Below are 21075 nucleotides of genomic sequence, written 5' to 3'. Positions count from 1 at the left end.
TACACAGACAATAAGACAAAACGCGGAGAAACGATTTGACGTAGCCGCTAGACATGACAATCCCCTCCTCAGGCAAGCCGTTGACTACGTACCCGACGTGACCGACAAACACAAAAGACCTAGACACCAACTTTTTGACCCTGGGTGACCACCCCAACGACATCCCCCCCCTGCCCGCTAACCTTTTCTATTTCAGAGACCGCCAGGATCAAGAAACGAAGACAACGACACACACACACACATGCACACCTCCCCATACCCTCCTTACCTCACCCCTCCAGCGCTGGCCTAAGGGCCACCTTAGCAAAGTGCATCCCAGGCTGCATAGCCGCACTACCCTACCCAACCATACCACACACGAACATGATACCACCCCCGGGGTTTACACAGACGAGCCGGCGAAGCAAGAACAGCGCCAGAAGAAAGGGCCCTAGCCGGCGGGGCCCAGCCAGGACAAAAGGAGGTCCCACAAAGCGCCTATACCGGCCGCAATTGCGGTCGGGGTAGACGACGGATGGGGCCCACCTACGAAGGCTGTCCAGGCCTACACGAGATGAGGCAGGATAAAGAGGGATAATTCTCCTCGATCCCAAATCATTGAAGCCAATTTCTTGCCATGGAATAATGGCGCGCACTTTCCATAAATCTCTTATCTATGAGTTTAATTATTTACATTTTTCGAAAGTAAGGTTAAGTTAAAAATATTTAAACTATTATTGAACTTGTACTTTTAATTATGCTTTGATGAACATGGCAGACGGGGAATTTGTGTCCTACACAGACTTTGTAAAAATAATTTAAAGTACAGTCCGTTCGATATTTGCTAAGATAGAATTCCAAGAAGACCCCTGCGTCGTTTTCTTGGAATTAACCGCATTCTATACCCGAGGTAGAAAGACATTGGCGGCGTGGTGTTCATCGTAGCAGCTTGCAGTGCATACTTTGTTTTGCAGTTACGAAGGCGTGTTTCTTATTAAAATAAATCAATGGAGGTGAAAAATAAAAGAAAAGAATATAATTCCCAGTCAAAAAGTATCGTGTTTAACGTGTATAATTATTTTAAGACAATTTTTCCCAATGAAAATAAAATACAATTAAAAAACCGTGTTGTAGCTGCCACAGGAGTATCTTTAGCCACTATAGGGAGAATCATAAGTGAAAGTGTCGAGTTACAAGCTTTAAACAATGGTGATGGTGAAATAAAATTTAGTTCTCCTAAAAAACGCAAGAGAATATGTACAAAAACCAATGTACCAGAATGGGAACAAATGGATATTAGAAACATGATTTATAATTTTTACAAAACGGAAGGATGTCGAGTTACTCTGACACAAATACAAGAAAAATTAATTACAGAATATGACTTTTCAGGAAAACGTACCTCCCTGTACACCATTATTAAAAAACTTGGATTCAGGTGGAGAAAAACTAAGAACAATCAGCGTGTGCTAATAGAGAAGACTGACATTCGCGCTATAAGGTTGAACTATCTGGACAAAATTAAGTATTATAGGAGCCAAGGTAGGCCAATTGTCTTTTTTGATGAAACATACATTCATGCAGGCATTAGGTCCAACAGTTGGACAGACAATACCGGTAATGGTTTACTATCAACAATTTCTAAAGGCAATGGATTAGTTATTGTTCACGTCGGTGGTGAAATGGGTTTTATCCCTAATTGTATGTTGATTTTTAAATCTGGTACCAAATCCGGAGACTACCACGACCATGACCACATGAACACGCAAAATTATGAGGAGTGGCTTACAGAGAAGTTGATTCCAAATCTGCCTCCCAATTCTGTTGTTGTAACTGGTAATGCACCATATCATAATGTACAAGTACAGAAAGCGCCTACCTGCAATTCAAGAAAAACAGATATGGTAGATTGGTTAATAAGTAAAAATATACCTTTTTCGCCAAATTTGCTTAAGCCACAGCTGTATGAAATTATTAAACATAATAAAAAACAACACATTGTTTACAAATTCGATCGTCTCCTCCAAGAAAATGGGCATGTGGCTTTGAGGCTCCCACCCTACCATCCTGATTTAAATCCGATTGAAATGGTATGGGCTCAAGTTAAAAACAGCGTAGCAAAGAAAAATGTTTTATTTAAATTAGAAGCTGTGAAAACTCTAACAGAAGAAGAATTTCTATCAGTTACTGTCGAAGACTGGATGAAATGTTGCCAAGATGTTGTTAAAGTTGAAGATAATTACTTGCAAAATGAAATTCGAGTTGATATGGTAGTAGAAGACTTGATTATAACAGCTTCTGATAGTGAAAGTTCTACTGGTGAAGACGATTTCGAAAATTTATCAGATTAGGACTATAAATATGTTTCTTGTGAATTCCTTTTTTGTACCAGCTTGTTTATAATTGTATTGTTTTCTAGTTTATTTATGATTTGTACTCTACTGTAACGTAAAAGAAATAAAAATACTTTTTAATTGAAAAAATCTACTTTAACACATATATATTTAAATATTCTGAAAATATCGCAGAATACTTTAAGGCACGCCCCTACCACGGTAAATTGTTGCAGTGGTTCCAATAACAGAACTTTATTGGCTTATTCTTATCTTGGAATTCTATATCTCACCAAATATTGTAAGGACTGTAGAAGACATAAATTTTCAACTCCATTAAAAATGTGTAGATATTCTATGAATAAACTGCACTTATTATAGGATCAAGTACATATTAGGTATAGCACATTTAAAAAGAAACTATCCAAAAAATTACACATTTAAGACTATATATAGCACGCTACAGTGGGCTACCGGTGTAGCGGCTACATTCTGAATTGATGCTGTGATTATAATTCATATTATTTTTACAAATTGGTTCTTTACTTAATAAAAAAATATTTCAAAAGTTTTATTTGTTAATAATAAATAAAGATTTTCACCAAAATAAAAAAATTTAATATTTTGCTTTTTTAAAAATTGTTTATTAACGACTTTTTGCATAAAATTTTCCTTTTAAATTTTTTAAATAAGCTATTTCCATGGGAAATTCAATTCTCTAAATAACTTTTCCTATGAATTATAATGAAATTTTGCTTCGTTTTTGAGCTACAATTAAAAAACTGAAAGGGGTGCATTTTCATCTCCAATTTCCACCCTCTAATTTAATAGCACTCCTTGTTTTTTTTCATATAAAATGACCCTTTGAACGATTCATGCAATAAAATTGTTTGAACGTCATAGTTCCTTTTAACCGTTTTTTTGGATATAATCAATAGTCACACCCACAATTAAACACGGTATACAGAAGTTTTTTTAAATGAACACTTCCACACAACCACTTATACATTCATTCCGAAACTTTCAAACGTACACGTCTTTTGACTCCTCCTTTTTTCCATATTGTAATGTTCTAGCACTTGAGGTTCGTAGGTGTGAATAAAAGTACCCAGTATCTCAGGTATTTATCTCTAGGTCGCCGAACAGTTCTCATTTATTTACAATAAGGTACACATACACAAATTAAAATAAAATCAATCAGACAGTTACTAAAAACAACTCTACTGTCTATATATTTTCCAACGCTAACTATCCTAATTTATATTAATTGCTCCACTGTGAGCCAGCTAACGACATTTCATCACAATATCGAGAGTAGGTATAGGTCTCTCACATTTAAAAAATTCTTTTTGTCCTCAATTTTCCATCTGGAAAATAGCGTTTTCAATAAAATACATACTGGATTATACATAGGAAACATTTCTACAATTATTATACAAAACAAATATTAACTAAGAACAGTTAGTCGTGCACTGGAAAACGCGTATCGTATGAACTGAAACTGTTAAAGGCAGGCGATGGATGATGCTGCTTCAATTTCTGCATCACTCGTTTACCCATGCCGTAGTTGAATCCCATATTGGCCGCTTCGTTGCCATGACAACCTCCGTAAACAACGCTACTAAGAGAAGCAAAATACAGACCGTTTCAATCTGCGTCACTTGCGTGTATTATATGTTATATGGTCCGAGGTTGATGTTCGTGCTCAACGAAGGCAATGTGGCAAAATAAGTGTATGTATTCCTCATTAGAGTTCTGTCCTTCAATGTAATTTATGTTTGTGTGACTATTCCTATACATGTTGTTCATGTCTAAAAGGAAAATAAATTATTATTATTATTGTTATTCTGAGTAATTAATTAATATTTATCTGTATTAAACAATGTTACATTGTGTAATAAATTTGCTGCCGGTTTTCAAGAGAAATATTACGATNAGGCGTTCACCGCTCAACTATTCTGTTTATTTCTGCGTGTTAAACAAACAAAGATAATACATTTTCAATGTAAAATTATACCTAAATTACAAAATTTATATAAAATTAAAAATAATTTTAAATTGCACAACCAATCGGATTTTAGGTGAAGCGGTGCGTCACCTGATGAGCCGCCACTGATAATTCACCATTATTAACAAGATTGTAAAAATAAAATATTCACAACAGATTTGAACGACAGATACTTACTTCAAAATGTCAGAAATGCAAATTGTATTCTTCAAAAATTACATTAATTAATTATGGACAATATAACAGGTTTTATTTTTTTATTCAAAAACGGCGCATAGCAGGACAAAAACTCAAGAGCTCTTATCTTTTGAATAGAACGGAAATTTCAAAAATAATTTTATTCAGGAAAAAAACCATTGGCGTACCATTTTTTTCTTTAAAAATATCAGTCACTGTTCGTACGCACACCACTGTTAGAGCTAAAAATTATGTTTGTATTAAAAAACATATGCCTTTATTAACTATCACTATGTACTAAATATCACTGAAATATTTCAACCAGTTTCGAAAATATTAATTAATTTCCTTCTTTTTCCGCAAAATTTTAACACCCCGTATATTCACAACGGAACATTTTTGGACCATAGTTAGTTTACAGGCTATAATTTTTTTGCGACGTCAGATTACAAAATTCAACGCTTATAATCGACAAAAACAAAAGACTGACTGAACAATAAACGAACGACTCGATAAACGAATGAAAGATTTGGCAAACGGAAGAGTTGGGGGAGTGATAAGATACTCACTCACTGTGCATATCGTCTGCCTCGTGACGTCCTTAGGATAGCGGTATGACGCCTTCAGGATAGCAGTGTGACGCACCAGGGCGTCGCAACACACAGTTTGGAAACCTCTGTCATAGTTTATAAAGCAAACTATTTTTAATTTTTCATGTAGAATCACATCCTTAAATATTCGCATTAAGGTACACTCTGTATAAAACTAAATTATTTTACTTCATGGATTGGTTATTTTTTAGAAAAAAATATACAATTAAATTTCTAGTCCAGTGACAGACTTAAGATAAAAGTACAATTCGCATTTTACTCAAAATGATTTTATATGAAAATTACAAAATTTATATTTTCAACACCACTTATGTGCTTGTTTTTGCTAGTTCATTTTTGTCTCTTTTTTACAAATACTTACATCTAGGTATTCCAGAATTTGATAAGGAAATAAATAAAAGAAAATAAAAAATATCAGAATTTAATAGTTTTAATCATATTAGACAATTTAATTTGTAATACTACACGATTTAAAAATGGTACATATTTTATAAATAAGGCACTGATTATAAATCACAATAATATTAATTACTATGAAAAAATAAAGTGTTAAAATATCAAATATAATATATACACAGCCTTTTTGTAAACAATAAAAAAGAAATAGAAATTAAAAGAGCATTCAAATTTTGAAGGCGATCGCGGACAAATAGGTACACATTGTTTTTTAGGTAAACACAGTTAATGCTGCATTAAGAAGGTGGATGTAAGTAGTTTTTAATTAGATGTCTTCTACTGACAACTAATCTATAATTAAAAAAATATTGCACATTTTAATGAGAAATTATAGTTTTTAAATACAGGGTGTTCCTAAATAAGTGGCGCAACGGAAAACTGTAAATTGTTTCCTCTTCCATTTTTCTCTCCGGGCTTTCGTTTTCGAGATATACGGTGTCAAAACTTTTTTTCAGATTTTTGCCAATAGCTTAGGAACCGTTTGAACTACAGGACTGAGCTTGTGTACACACATTACCACTATTAATAGCTACTTGTTGCAAATGTTGTTAAATTTCGTTAAAACTTGTTAATTATTACTCTCTATCTTTTGAATTACAAAAGATTTTTGAAACGTTAGCAAAATGTTTGTTTTTGTTCATTAAAAGTCAATTTTCTTGAAAACGGTTGACTTTAGAGCAATGAACCAAGAGAACTCTTTTTGTGTAAAATTCATTGGCGCTTCAGAATTTGCTGTCAAATGTCAATTTTTCCAATGGTGTAAAAGTTAGGGGGGAAAAACCTTTACAATACCTTAAAATCTCCACCACTGGCACGTGCAATGAATTCGAGAAGGGTGCGAAAAAGTAGCTATTAATAGTGGTAATGCGTGTACAAAAACTCAGACCTATAGTTCAAACAGTTCCTAAGATATTGGCAAAAAATTTTTAAAAAATGAGTTTTGACACCGTGTATCTCGAAAACGAAAGCCCGGAGAAAAAAATGGAAGAAGAAAAGAATGTTTCTTTTTTCAAGAGGAATTTAGTGTTCCGTTGCGACACTTATTTAGGAACATCCTGTATATTGATAGTACAGGTTTTAGAAAAAGGTGCTATAAACTTAAGAGGGCTAATGGAACATTAAAAAACTAAATATTTTTCCTAAAAATCATGGCCCTATTGTCTTTTGTTTTTGAAATTAGGGTGCCAGACAATTTTTTTAAATAAAATTTTGGCCAATTTTTTTTTAAAATTCAATGCACTGTACTGAATTTAGGACAAATTTTAAGAATGGTAAAAACGTCGATGGTGGTAGTTTTCGACTATCTTGTAGAGGTCAGATTTTTTCGAGTGCCGTTTTAAGACATAACTTTTTTATTTGCGGTTTTCTGTATTTTGTATTCTACAACGTACAATTTTAATTTACACAAAAAAAAAGTACTCTTGTCAAAACTACTGAAAATGCACAATTTTGAGATGTATGCGATAGATTGTGCCAAAGTTAACCGGCTTCTATCTCTAATGATGGCTTTTTTATCAAGTACATTCTGTCAAACTACACCTTATTGTCAGAGCTTTTGTTCATTACATGCAAAAGAAATTAACAGTTTAACAGAACTGTGGAGATAGAAATTGGTTCATCTTGGCATAATTAAGGGGTATCACTTTGAAAATTTTTTTTTCAATTTTTTGAATTTCGTGCAAAGAGCAACAAAGTAAAGAAATCCGTGCGATAGACAAGGATGGCTTCATTGAAGACGTTTCATAATCTGAATAGTCACTCCCACTTCTAACCCGAAATGGGCGGTGACTTCAGATTATGAAACGTCTTCAATGAAGCCATCCTTGTCTATCGCACGGATTTCTTTACTTTGTCGCTTTCGTGTAAAGGCAGATGGACCATGTGGATTTTCCAGCCGTGTATACTGAATATAAGATTTTTACAATGGTTAGAGCACGTGCGTCGTCAATCAGCTGTACGCTGTAGTTCGAGTTGTGTTGTGTTATTATTTGACTTTGTTGATTTGTTTGCAGTGGTGAAATATGAGTGATACGTTGTATGCAGGCCATAAAGACAGTAAAAATCGAAGTACAGCCCGTAAGCCAAGTAAAATTAAAAATAGACGTCTGCCTAACCGTCATTCATTCGAGTGCTCGAGTGCGATCCGGAGATCAAGAGCGCGTCAGCGAAGAAACTCAAACTTGATGACGATAAGTGTAAAAGAGAAGTAAATGAGTCATTTGGGTATTGTTTCATTGATTTCATGACCATGAAAAGATCAGGAAGAGCAAAATACGGCCCTGGAAGGGCAATTATATGGTGCCGGGATAGCAGAGTGATGGAAAAAAATTTTTATGCACCATATTATTATGATTTCCAAAAGTTACAGTGTTCTCAAACTTCAAACGCGTTTTTCCCGAAACAGCAGAATTCGAAGAGTTTTCATCCGATCGTCTTGAAAATTGAACTGTAACTTCATCTTGTGAAGTACACACGATTTTTACAATTGGTCAACAGGATTTTTTTTATAAACAAGCAGTTGATTTTTTGTCAAAAATTCTAATTTTTTGTTCAATGTCTCACCAGTTTGCAAAAAAAATTCCTAAAATTGTGATTATGTGTACTTCACTAGCTAAACTCATGTAGTTTAGAGGTGATCCAGGGGACTTCTACTGCATGCTGCAGAGGACCTTTGAAAAATTTAGTTTTGTTCATGTACTTCTATAGCTATTTTGCAAGAAATTTTCAATAAAAAAATTGTTTCTTACTTCTGAAGAGTTGCTTAATCGATTGGTGTATTGGTTGTTCATGATTATTATAAAAGAATGCTCAAAAAAAAATCTTGAAAAATGCCTCTTTTTTGGACTCCAAAGTGATATAACCCCTTTATTTAATTTTTCTCGAAAACCGTGCACTTTCAGTAATTTTAATAAAATTACTTTTTTGATATAAAAAATACATATAATACAATACAACATCAAGAAAAGATCTATTAAAATGATACCAAGAAAGATTGCAACTAGTGACCTCTATAAAAATCTTGAAAACTAACAACACAGGCCCTTCACAAAATTCCATTGCATTTTTTTTGTTCTATTAGCCCCTGAATTTATGGCATATTTTTTCTTTATTTTTTGGATATTTTTCCAATTTGAAAAAATTTAAAATTAGTGAAATAAACCCTTGCACCAAAAGAATCGATCAAGGGTTATGTTTATGAAAATAGTTTTGCGTAACCAAAAAATCTCACACTGAAATACAAAATACAAAAACACATCGCATTATATTGTGCACTTTAAAATTTGTTAACGTTTCCAAAATCTATCTGTTTCCATCTTCTGAACTTTTTTTGACTTTTCGTTTTAGTTGTTTTGATAGTTTTTAGTTATTTTGATGTTTTCGTTAGGCAAAACTATTTTCATAAAAATAAACCTTGACTGATCACTTTGGTGCAAGTTTATACAAAATACATGAAAAACAAAGAAAAAACGAAAACAATGCCACAAATAAATAACTTCAGACAATATATGTATATTTTTTCAAAACATCAAAAATAAAAAATGCTGACACATTTTCTACAAAAAAAAATACTGTAATGGAACAATATAATACCTAGCCATAAAAATTTTACTTAGTTAATGAGTGTCTGTCATTTATCCAGATTACAAGAACGGAACACCTAACAAATTGATTGAAACCTTAAATTTAATAATAGATTACCTAAAAATGCATTTAACTGAATAACTGATTAGAAAAATGGCAATGGATTTATAAAGTAATCTCAAATTACAACAGCACAAATTGAGCCTCTATCACAAAGTTATGAAATAGCACCTTGGGCTACTCTTTCAAAATGAACCTGAATAGTTAGGAAAACTAAGCCTGCAATTCCGTTATGACGAATAGGGTAATAACTTCATCGAATAAATAATAAAAAAATATTTCGAGGTTATTTTTGTAATACTCGTATATCCCCAAATTTTTCTAAATATTTTACAACTGCTTTAGATCGCCCCGCTAATAATTACTTACTGAAAAGATAAATATTTGTACACTTACAACTATGATCAGACTTATCAATAAATTTCCAAAAATACAAAGTCCAACGAGAGGAAAATTAAGTACATAAAATATTATAAGCCAATACTGAAAGAAGACACACAAGATTGCAACATTCTCTTTTAAGAGCTTTTAGCTCCCTTATTAAGTACAAGAAAAGTTTAAATAGAAATCCATGATGTAAAGTTATACCGTAAATATCTGCACACTTATTAGATAAAAAACACAATGGCATCAGTACACAAGATATACAAAATGCTATATGAGACGAGTTTGTTTTAAATAATGTATTAGTAACGAATATACAAATCTGTATTGCGCAATAGTTTGTATCATAAATGCCCTCTGGTGTCGAAGAAGTCCAACAACTCTGGGGATGCACACCTCCTAAAGAAAACAAATTGAGTTAAGTTTGATATAGCACACAGTTCATAATTATATTTTGTTAAAATATACAAAGCCAAGATTACAGGTAAGAAGCAGCTTAGTTACAAAGGATATCCGGAAATTACGAGAAAAAACTTTAAGGGCGATTCATGTTAGTTACAATAATAATATTTTACTGTAACCTTTTCAGGCAACTGACTGTGACTCAAAATTGATTTAAAACTTTAACATTTACAGTTTCTCAAACACTAGAACTGTGAATTAATTTTGAGGGATTTACAATAGATGTCACAACTTATGCTATATCGTATCGGACACTTTTGTAACTATATCCATGTCAAAGCTTTACTTTTTATTATGCCATTTTGCTAAATGTAAACAAGAAATTTTTTGTCAGCTCCAAAGATGTCGAATTATGAGCTAACAAAACACATTTGCGGGAGGTTTTACTTTTCCTGTTTAATTCAAAGAAAAGTGCTGGTCATCGAGTGCTGTTGGAAACTTACGGTAAATACAGGGTGATTCACAAATGGTGACCAAAAACGAAACCTCGTATTCTTTGGTGAATTTTAAAGTGAGTCTTTCCTATAAGTTTTTTATCTAGGACGCTTCGTTAAAAATATACAAGGTGTTAAACTTCAAAAAATATTTTTAATTTTTTTTAAATAATTTAAAAACTAGTAAGTGAAATAATTTGAAATTGGGCACATGTATTTATGTCAACATTGTCCAAAATCTGAGGCTTTTCCTAAAATTTACATGCTCCAGTGGCATACAGGGTATCCGTGGCATATTTTTCTAAATAAAATAGTATTCCACTGCTTTACGGTAACAACCTTGATATTTTCTAATTCGTCTTTCAACTTTTTAAATCAGTTTTCACTTTTCGATCACTAACATTTTCAAAATTTTCTCCTGCATAAATATTTAGCAATGTGACTTTTGAAAATTACACAGCAGCTGTCATAACGTTTGTACCAAATGGAAAATATTTTGCAAATTTTTAAAAACAAATTCCTTTTATAATTGTTGCTTGTCCCGATAGCAATAAAGACAACTGAATTTTTGGTTTAAGAGAAAATGATAGTATTTTAATCTGCCAAAATTAAAATGAAATACATTTTTCAAGAAATATGTGGAATTTTTTTATAAATTCTAATAGTATTACTTTATTTTGACAGAATTTAGATTTCCTTGTTGATACAAAATTGATATTAAAAAAGATCTAACAAAAGTAAATTTTTATATAAATTTTTTTGACGACAGGATCGTTTCTTATTTATAATTTTTTTCGAAAAATTTGCTTACAAATGTATCATGTATTTAATAATTTTTTGGTTTCGATCATTTTGTGCAAAAAAAAGTATAATATATGTTAGCATTTGGTATATGGATCAATGCCTACGTGACTTAACTATAAACAATGTTGTAGCATATTTTAATCTCAAGTTAGTTCTGACCTTGCAATGTATCGAGATAGACGCACGGTGAGGTGGTTGGGTGGATCAATTATAAAAGTTGTGTATTAATTAACAGTATTATTAAACTATTTATCATAATATTACCCTGATTCTTACATATATGAAGTAGAATGTTGAAGTTTACGTATTAGATTTACGTTTCTATGGTAAACTATAGAATACAATCGATTCTATAATTCATAAATGATTTCCAAGTATGTCAACAGAGTGTAATTTTTATGTTAGTATTTTCTTGCAATTAAATCCAGTGCATTCTAGACATTTAACCGATTGGCCACTGTTGGCACTGCCCTCTAGAACTCAGAGAAAGACTACGAAATTAAAAGTATTATTCCTAATTTTACGTTTGTCAATACAGCACGTCATGGCTACATCAATTTAATATTATTGCTAGAAATTCAAATAAAATATAGAAAAAGTTGTCATACTATTCATTGACATTATTTTATATTTCACAATGATGTGCAAATATTTTAAGGAGGTCTTTAGAAAGTAATTTTAGGGGAGGTACTTCCAATACATTTTTTAAATTTCAGTCCCACCTGAGAAAATATTCAAATCTCAAAATGTCCGAAAAAAATTAGCTTTTTCTATCTTTTTTATTAAATTTTTAGTTTATATTTGCTTAGCTTTTCCTATTGATTGAAAGGAATTTTTGCAAAAAACACGTCAAAAATAACAATCGTTTTTGGTATAGTCTTTCCGATATCAATTGAAGAACCAAGAGGTTGACAGTATGTACCAGGTTCGGTCGCTGACGCAGCAACTCGGCATTGAAATATTTGAAAAACTTGTTCCCATATTTACTTAGCCACACCCATATACAGGCCTGGTCGAACTAAACGTGCAGGTTGTAGAAAGAAATGTATACGCCCAGTTGAAGAATGCGATTGCGGGCAACGGAAAATAAATACAGCTGCATTGGACCACTGGGCAATAAATCTCAGCTGTTGACAAGTGGTTGACAAATTGCCCAGTAGACACCTTCTATTAATCATTCATATTACAATTGCAAAAGGGAGAAATAAGAGGGATATTTTGTTTACTACAACATGGCATTTTGGAGATCTTTTGAAACGGAACAAAACGAAATTTACCATCAATATAATAAAATTGTTTGAGGACATAAATAATTAAAATATGTTGTTGGCCAAATGAACAATAATATAAATTTTCTACACATTATATACAAATTATTATAATTTTTTACCTTTAGCAGAAAACTTTTTTAGAGACGCCTATGAAAGTCATTAAATTTTATTGCCAGGCTTTTTTTTACATGTTCAACTGACTTCAGAAAGACTATAACCGTTATACTAATTATGTGTACCTATCAGCAAGGAAAAATAATTTATTTTTTTGCTCGTAAACCATTAAGTATACGAAAAAATGGGAAGAATAAAAAAGTTTCTACATAAAATGTAGTATTAAAAGCTATTTTTCTTGTTGGAATTGGCTAACGTAGAAAAAAGTTGTGAGAGAAATAAAACCAAGGGGTGTTAATTTCTTTCATTCAAAGACATAAACCAGAAAAAAAAGACTACCAAAAAATACCATTCAACTAGTTGTTAAAGTATACCAAAATTCAAACTTCTAAGTTTAATCGTTTTCGTGAAAAAAAAATAAAAGCAAATTTTTTCGGCCATTTTGAGATTTAAATATTTTCTCAGGGGAAGCTCAAATCAAAAAAAATATATTGGAAGTACCCCCCCTAAAATTACTTTCTAAACAAAACACCTCCTTAAAATATTTGCACATCATTATGAAACACCCTGTATAACATTTTAAGAAGAATATCACAACCTTATATGAATTTTAAAAAATTCCATGAAAATCAGAGAAATTCCTTGAAATTTCCCCAACATTCTGGATCTATAAAATCCCTTGATTTTCCCGATTTTCCAGATTACTGCACACCCTGCATTATTTTTATGCGTAGATTCCTCTTTCAATTTTTTTTTTGCCCATAGCCTCCGGACACTCTGTATTTTAGTTGGTTCAACTTTTACATGACTGTAAGGAAGACTTCTATTTTTTTCAGCAGTCAGCATATAAAAAGGATCAAGTGCTCAGGTCGGCAAAATATTCACTTACCTGGTTGTGGTCTACAGTATAAAGCAGTAAATCACTCAGAATCGTGAGACCAGTCCTGCCAACGCCGGCTGTACAGTGAACCAGAATGGGTGGATTCTTGTTGTGTCCCGGTGGAATCTCCCCCATAGAGTGCTGATGCACTGACTGCATCTCCTCTAAAAAACCCAAGAAGTGTGCCACCGAATTCGGGCAACCCTGGTCACCCCAGTCCGTGTAGTGTAGGTGCCATATTGTTCGGTACCTGCGAGAGCTTACGTGACATAATCTTACTTTGCTGGTTACGCAATGCCCCGTCTTCTGAGAAAATTCCCACCAGACTTGGTAGTCCTAAATAAAAAAATGTGATGATTGAAATCTCGTAAAGTTTTGCATTAAAATTAACACGTGCGTAAAAATTGGCCCCAATTACCTGATCTACATCGATACATCTTTCGTCGGCATCCGGAAGATAATTAATATCTTCTGTAAGATCGGTGAGCTGCACCATTAAGTAGACCTCGGCTTCCCAAACGCACTGCCAAAAGTAAGGAAGCGTCTGTCTAGTAGGTCCCTGAGCTGCAATGTAAAACCTCTGTTTGCTGCCAACAGTTGCCTGAACGGGGGAAAAAAGGACAAACGTTAGTCGCTAGCTATAGCGTGATTTTGAATAAAATTACTTACCGTTATGTGAGATGCATTGATGTATCCAAATTTATTATTTCTGGAAGGGGTTAACCGTAGTCTGTTGTCCTCGTAGGGCAGTACGTCTTTAAAACGATTGAAAGCTGCATTGTCAGGATGAAGGGCAGTTGTAAATTCTGCATTCTGTTTTTTTTTCGGGATCTTGTCGAATTCGAAAAACAACTGACTATCTGCTAATTTATTTTCTAATAGCTGACACTAAAAAAAATTTGCTGTTACATACAGTGCATCCTATTTTAGATCGCTTGCTAGGATATCTCAATTATTATTAAATATACAGGGTGTTCCTAAATAAGTGTCGCAACGGAAAACTGTAAATTCTTCTTGAAAAAGAAACATATTTTTCCTCTTCCATTTTTCTTTTCGGGCTTTCATTTTCGAGATACACGGTGTCAAACTTTAATTTTTTTTTTTTAGTTTTTTGCCAATATCTTAGAAACCGTTTGAACTACAGGACTGAGCTTTTGTACACATATTACCACTATTAATAGCTACTTTTTCGCACCCTTCTCGAATTCATTGGACATGCCAGTGGTGGAGATTTTAAGGTATCGTAAGGGTTTTTCTCCCTAAATGGGAACATCTGAAATGCATCGTTTATGAAATCCATGTTAATACTATCAAAGAGTTGACCGATAGGGGTGAAGCCGCAGCGGCAGAAAGATGTAATGCGTGCATTAAAGTTCGCGAACATATTTTTGAACAGTTTTCATAAATTTTACTCACCAAATTGATAAAAAAAAGTTAAAATCCTACATGTTGTTAAATTTCGTTAAAATTATTAATTATTACTACTTATTTTTTGAATTACAAAAGATTTTCGAAACGTTAGCAAAATGTTTTTGTTCATAAAAAGTAATTTTTCTTGAAAACGGTTGACTTTAGAGTAATGAACCAAGTGAACTCTTTTTGTGTAAAACTCATTGTCGCTTCAAAATTTGCTGTCAAATGTCAATTTTTCCAATGGCGTAAAAGTTATGGGGGAAAACCCTTACAATACCTAAAAATTTCCACCATTGTCACGTCCAATGAATTCGAAAAGGGTGCAAAAAAGTAGCTATTAATAGTGGTAATGTGTGTACGAAAGCTCAGTCTTGTAGTTCAAACTAGTGCTGGCAAAAACCGGAAAAAATTTAAATCGGTTAACCGGGTTCCGCAAAAACAGATTTCAGATAAAACCGGTTAGCCAAATAGTGGTTTAAACCGGAGATTCTAAAACCAGTTATTCCAATAATTGGTTACTTGAATAATGGCTAAAACCGGATATTTGAAAATTGGTGTTTTGAAAAACTTACGGGATATACGATGTTTTTCACATATTCATCTATTTTAAATTTTAAAGTTAAATCTAATGTTAAAAGAGTTACACTTAATAAACTGTGGTTCTGCAATTTATTATTTATATAAATGGGTTTGGTCGTTTGGTGTATGTGGCTGTGGGCGATTCTTGTTTTTATCAGTTTGTGTCTGTGTTAAAAAATAAAATGTCAAAATAAATTGTATTTCCCTTAATACTTCAACCTAATTTTGTAGTAGTTATCTACTATGTAGCCAATGTCAATAACTACATAACACTAAGATTATATTATAATGTTATGTTGTTATTGGCTATAAAGAAAGAATACGATTATTTGGATATTTGAATAAACAGATTATCGAATAATCGGTTATTTGAATAATCGAATATTTGAAGAATCGAATAACCGGTTTTCGGGTTTCGTAAAAATCCAAATTATCCGAAACCAGTTAACCGACTATCCAAAAAACCGATTTCAGTTGCCAGCACTAGTTCAAACGGTTCCTAAGATATTGGCAAAAAAACTCACTGAATTCTAGAGAAATTTACAGTTTTCCGTTCCGACCCTTATTTAGGAACACCTTGTATAATGCTGCGATTTTCATGAACATTGGTTACATTGTTTGAGAAAAATCTTGAATTTAAAACAGACTTTTGATATGCTTTTTAGGTTGGAGTTTAAACAAACAAACTCTAAATTTTGATAGTTGGACGATTTTCTGAAATATTGGTATAGTTTTTCCAAAGTCAGTTGAACATGTACAAAAAAAAACGAGCAATTAAATTTAATGAGTTTCATAGGCGTCCCTAAAAAAGTTTTCTGCTAAAGGTAAAAAATTATAATAATTTGTATAAAATGTATAGAAAATTTCTATTATATGTTCATTTGACCAATAACATATTTTAATTATTTATGTCCTCGAACAATTTTATTATATTGGTGGTAAATTTCATTTTGTTCTGTTTCAAAAGGTCTCCAAAATGCTGTGTTGTAATAATATTATTCCTCCTTTTTGCAATTGTAATATAAATGATTAATAGAAGGTGCTTATAAAAAAATTAAAATGATCTAAATCATACCAAATTCCGCATCGCGGCACTGCACTGCCAAGCGACTTGTCGGCGACTGAATTGACCGAAGCAACTGTGTGGGAACCCGTTTGGCCGCATGTGCATTCTCCAACTGGGTATATACATTTTTACCACCTGCACGTTTTGTTCCACCAGACCCCTGTATAGGTATGGCTAAATAAATATGGGAACAAGTTTTTCAAATATTTCAATGCCGAGTTGCTGCGTAGCGACCGAGCCTGGTACATACCTTGAAGTTATTGGTTCTTCAATTGACTTCGGAAAAACTATACCTATAGACTTTTTTGGATAGAATCTAATGACATGTTTAATTTTTTAGTTGGATTCTAGAAATACAAAAAATGTCTGTAAAATTTCATCAACGGATATAACATTTCAGAAAAAAGTCCACCTACAAGAGTTACACAAAATATTAAAAAAAAATATTTATTCAAAAACTAATGTATACACCATTTATCCGATTCTTCAACAGTGTAAAACTGTTTTTATGCAGGTATCAGAAAAAAGTTGTGAAAAAACATTTGGATATCGAATTATAGAGATTACAGTGACATGGGTTGATGGATCTGTCTAAAAATAATGGGGATTCAGATGGTCAAAAGAATGGGCCGTAAACAAAAGTAAGTGAAGTAAATAGTATGTTCCTAGAGACAGACTGAAAATGCATTACAAGTACGGAGAATGTGTAGCTGAGACTGTGCGCAAGTTACGTGGAATTTTCGGTAGAAGGAATACTCCGAATGAAACAACTGTTAAAAGATTAGTTGCCAAATTTGAACAAACAGGTTCGGTTGAAGACAACAAAAAAAACAGGCTGGCCCCGTACTAGTCGTTCAGCCAAAAAATATGCTACTGCGAGTGAGAGTGTGATGGAAATTCCCATAACCTCAATGCGTAATCCATAATCTTAGTTACTGCAATTAAAATGCACAATGCAGCATATTTTAATAAAAGACCTACATCTGCATCCATGCAAAATTTAGTTAAACCATGATTTGAAACCAGACGACTATTTAATGTGCTGGACATTCGTTGATTGTATGTTGGAGAATAAGTGGACAGGAATTTTACTAAGAAAATCATCTTTAGCAATGAGGCGCATTTCTATCTTCGTGGGTAAGTGAACAAACAAAACTCAAATTTGGGGCAGAGATAATCCTCGGGTCATTAAAGGACGATCACAAGAGTGTGGTGTGGATTTTATGCAATTGGGGTGGTTGGTCTGTTATTTTTTTAAAATGACGCTGGAAACGTGACTGTCAATGGAGAACAATATCGAGAGATGCTATTGAACTTTTTGTTGCTTCATTTGGATGGTTTGGATTTGGATAATATGTGGTTCTAGCAGGATCGGGATCAGCAAGATCGTGCGATCTTAGGCCACGCGACTTTTTCCTGTGACAATTCGTAAAGTTCAAAGTTTATTCTGCTCAAATGAGTACTATTCCTGAATTAAAGGCAGAAATTCAGAGAGTTATCAACAAAATTCAGCTGCAGATACGCGAAAGCGTGATACAGAATTTTCTTAAAAGAAGTCGAGTATGCTAATAAATGAGTCGCAGAGGACATCTCTTCGATATCCTCTTTCGTATTTAATGGCAATGTCTACCCTTTAAAAATGTGTAATAAAAACATTGACAACTGTTAATTAATTATTAATATATTTTTTCCTCACATGAAATCCTGCGTTTTTTTTGGGACACCCTTTATTACATTTATAACACACTTGTTTTACCTTACTATTAGAGATACACTCGCTAAACCTTAAATTACTGTAATCGTAAGAAAACAAATATTGTCACTTTTAAACTATTCTGTCTAAAGTAAAGAGAAAAATTGCAACACAGAAAATATATAATATGCAAATAAAAACAGTAAACAAAAAAAAAAATTAAATTTTTTTTAAGCACATTTCACTTTGTAAAAAAATGGGTATTTCATTACATTTAATAAAGCAACATACCTATCCGAAAATGCATGCACTTTTTATACTGAAAATATAATTTGAAAATAGTTCATACATACCATTGTTTCTTTACTAATAGATGGAGGTAGCGGATTAAACCTCGGCAGTCCCGTCGACCAGCGATGTTTGTTATTCGTCTCATTCTTGTCCTCTTTTTTCTTTTCTCTCCCCAATGTGGCACTCTTAACCTTTTCCCCAGATTTACTCCTCCCTATTAAGATGCCCCAACGTTTCTTTTTCGTCTTATTCACACTAGGATTTGAGGCTGAACTTGCGTCTGTGTAAGTTTCGTTTGAAAGATTCCCTTTATCTACATAAGACGATCCGCTAGTTATGGTGGAGTTGAGGGATGTATTTTTGTTTTGTACGAATGCGCTCTTTCTTCCTAGAGTGTTGGCGGATTCACCTACATTTATATTGGTACTGGTCGACATATGCGACGTATTTATATTCTGAGCAGATCGGTTTAAAATACTACTTGTGTCGCTTAGATTCTGTGTGCTGGAATTATGAGTATTTAATTCAGTTTTTGACGATGATTTTACGCTGCCACGTTCAATGTTTGCATATAAATTTTCTTTATTGTCTGTAAGGAAAAAACAAAATATATTAACATCACAAAATTTTCTTATCAGAACTCCAAATTTTGGGCTTAAACACCAGGTGATATAATAATTTCTTAAAATATTTTTTGGTCATTAACAACAATTGTTTGTTCAAATTTTAATATTTACTGCATTACAAGCTAGTTTTTAATAATGTATTTGGGTGATATTAAGTTGGGTCTAAAAATCAATATTTAAAAATAAATTCAGAAAAACAATTTTTTCCATGCCCTGTATATACCGGTAGAGCTTTCCATTCTTTTTATTTTGATACCAATAAGCCTACTTTTAACTTTGGTGGTTTTGAGAAATGACGATTCAAAGAAACAACTTTCAAAATATAATTTGATAAATGAAAGTATATCAAAGTGCATTCAACATCAATTTTATCAAAATAAATTAACGATTTGAAGAATTTTTAAGAATTTAAAAAAATATATATACCTTCACATGCTGCTTTTTTTATAACACTCTGTATACACGTCGTTAATTTTAAAAGTTTCATTGACATTTCATAACAAATTTTCTTCTCTGATGTAGATTAACATTACAGAACAGAACACAAAAATTCAACACAGTTTTTTTTTTTAAGGTTTATCTAATGACATAGCAGCGAAAATAACACTGAAAAGTTTACCGTTTGAAATTAACAACAGTTACTAACTTAATAAAATATAATCATAAGCCTCGACATAAATTTTAAATGTTGTCAGACAACAGATAAAACAGATAAATATGTTTCATTGATACTTTAGACCTTTCTATGGACCTTCTCACTCATTATTATGATTACTCATAGAGAATATAAATTAATGTTTTAACTTTTTATGGATTTATTGATTTCGGACTCTTAGTCAATTATATTTATTTAATTTACGACTTATTTATCATGTTTGCATTCATTACATTCCATTGTATATGACGTTAAATACAGGGTGTTCATAAATTTAGGTTGTACTTGGTATTTAGTCTTTCTATACAGGGTGTCCCAAAATTCGTGCAACAAAATTTGGTCATAGATTCTTAAGGCAAATTTAGGGGACCCATATATTTTATTTTTGCCAAGTGGCCCCCTCTGTCAGAGTTACAGCCCCCTGAAATCAGCCCCTAAGAATAGTCTTTTTTATATCAGAACCCTGTTGTACAAGAGTCACTAAATTTGATACACAGTGGTTTTATAACATGTGGAATCTGATACTGCTACGCTTTTTAGCGGGGAACCCCCTTGAGACACTTTTTCATGGGCCCCCTTGTGTTTGGAACCTTAAAAATTTGATGAGTGTTCAATATTAAACACCATTAAACAAATTTTCAAAAATATCTAAGATGATGATACTGTTTCCAAGAAAAAAATCTGTTTAATATTTTGTTGCAATCCTAAGAAACAATTAACCCTTTCACTGCTCCAGACGTACATATTCGCTAAAAATTTATAGGGCTCTACTCCAGACGGATTAATTCGCATGAATAGTTAAATTGGATCAGGCTGCTCAAACCGTATATATTCGTAACCATGCGCATTGTAACTCGGTTGTTGCAATTGGTATGGGGAATTTTTGTGGGCGAGCTTATACCGATTGTGACAAATATTTTTATGGAAAGAGGTACTGGTAATAATACCAAGATTGTTCATGTGTATTTCAGTTTCTATTTAGTACATATACTGTATTTCATTCAAAATAAAATCGTAAAATTTATCGTAAATCGTAATTTAACACAACATAATGTAAAACTATAAGTGGTCTAACTGCTCCAGACGTATATATGCGCACGCGATAAACTTTCGCGCACGACGCGGTAGCTACATTCAGACGTATTGCGCAGCGAAAGGGTTAAAATGAACTTAGTCCATTGAAAAGTTACATTTGGG

At 32.7% G+C, this 21075-nt stretch overlaps 2 protein-coding genes across 3 annotated transcripts in view; one reads left to right on the top strand and one right to left on the bottom strand.

Moving 5' to 3' along the window:
- Positions 1-1004: 1004 nt before the first annotated feature.
- Positions 1005-2420, top strand: LOC108909344. Its single transcript, XM_018713659.1, has one exon. It carries the CDS (start codon positions 1269-1271, stop codon positions 2328-2330), a length of 1062 nt encoding a protein of 353 aa, XP_018569175.1. The 5' UTR covers positions 1005-1268; the 3' UTR covers positions 2331-2420.
- Positions 2421-3715: 1295 nt separating this feature from the next.
- The window catches only part of LOC108909354 (tyrosine-protein phosphatase non-receptor type 14), a 28677-nt gene continuing 11317 nt past the window's right edge, over positions 3716-21075 (bottom strand). Inside the window, exons 7-11 of one of the 2 annotated variants that reach the window (XM_023455122.1) lie at positions 18660-19186; positions 14225-14443; positions 13974-14156; positions 13565-13891; positions 3716-4123 (exon numbers count right to left, since the gene is read on the bottom strand). In XM_023455122.1, coding sequence (XP_023310890.1) covers positions 4118-4123; positions 13565-13891; positions 13974-14156; positions 14225-14443; positions 18660-19186 — 1262 coding nt within the window. In that variant the 3' untranslated portion in view covers positions 3716-4117. Of the gene's footprint in view, positions 4124-9058; positions 9990-13564; positions 13892-13973; positions 14157-14224; positions 14444-18659; positions 19187-21075 lie in introns of those variants that run through there. The other variant, XM_018713672.1, reaches the window with a different exon arrangement.

This window comes from Anoplophora glabripennis, unplaced genomic scaffold (genome assembly GCF_000390285.2).
Source record: "Anoplophora glabripennis isolate ALB-LARVAE unplaced genomic scaffold, Agla_2.0 scaffold440, whole genome shotgun sequence".
NCBI classification, from domain to species: Eukaryota; Metazoa; Arthropoda; class Insecta; order Coleoptera; family Cerambycidae; genus Anoplophora; species Anoplophora glabripennis.
The sequence above is the reverse complement of the archived record's forward strand: the minus strand, read 5'-3'. Positions and strand labels throughout refer to the sequence as shown.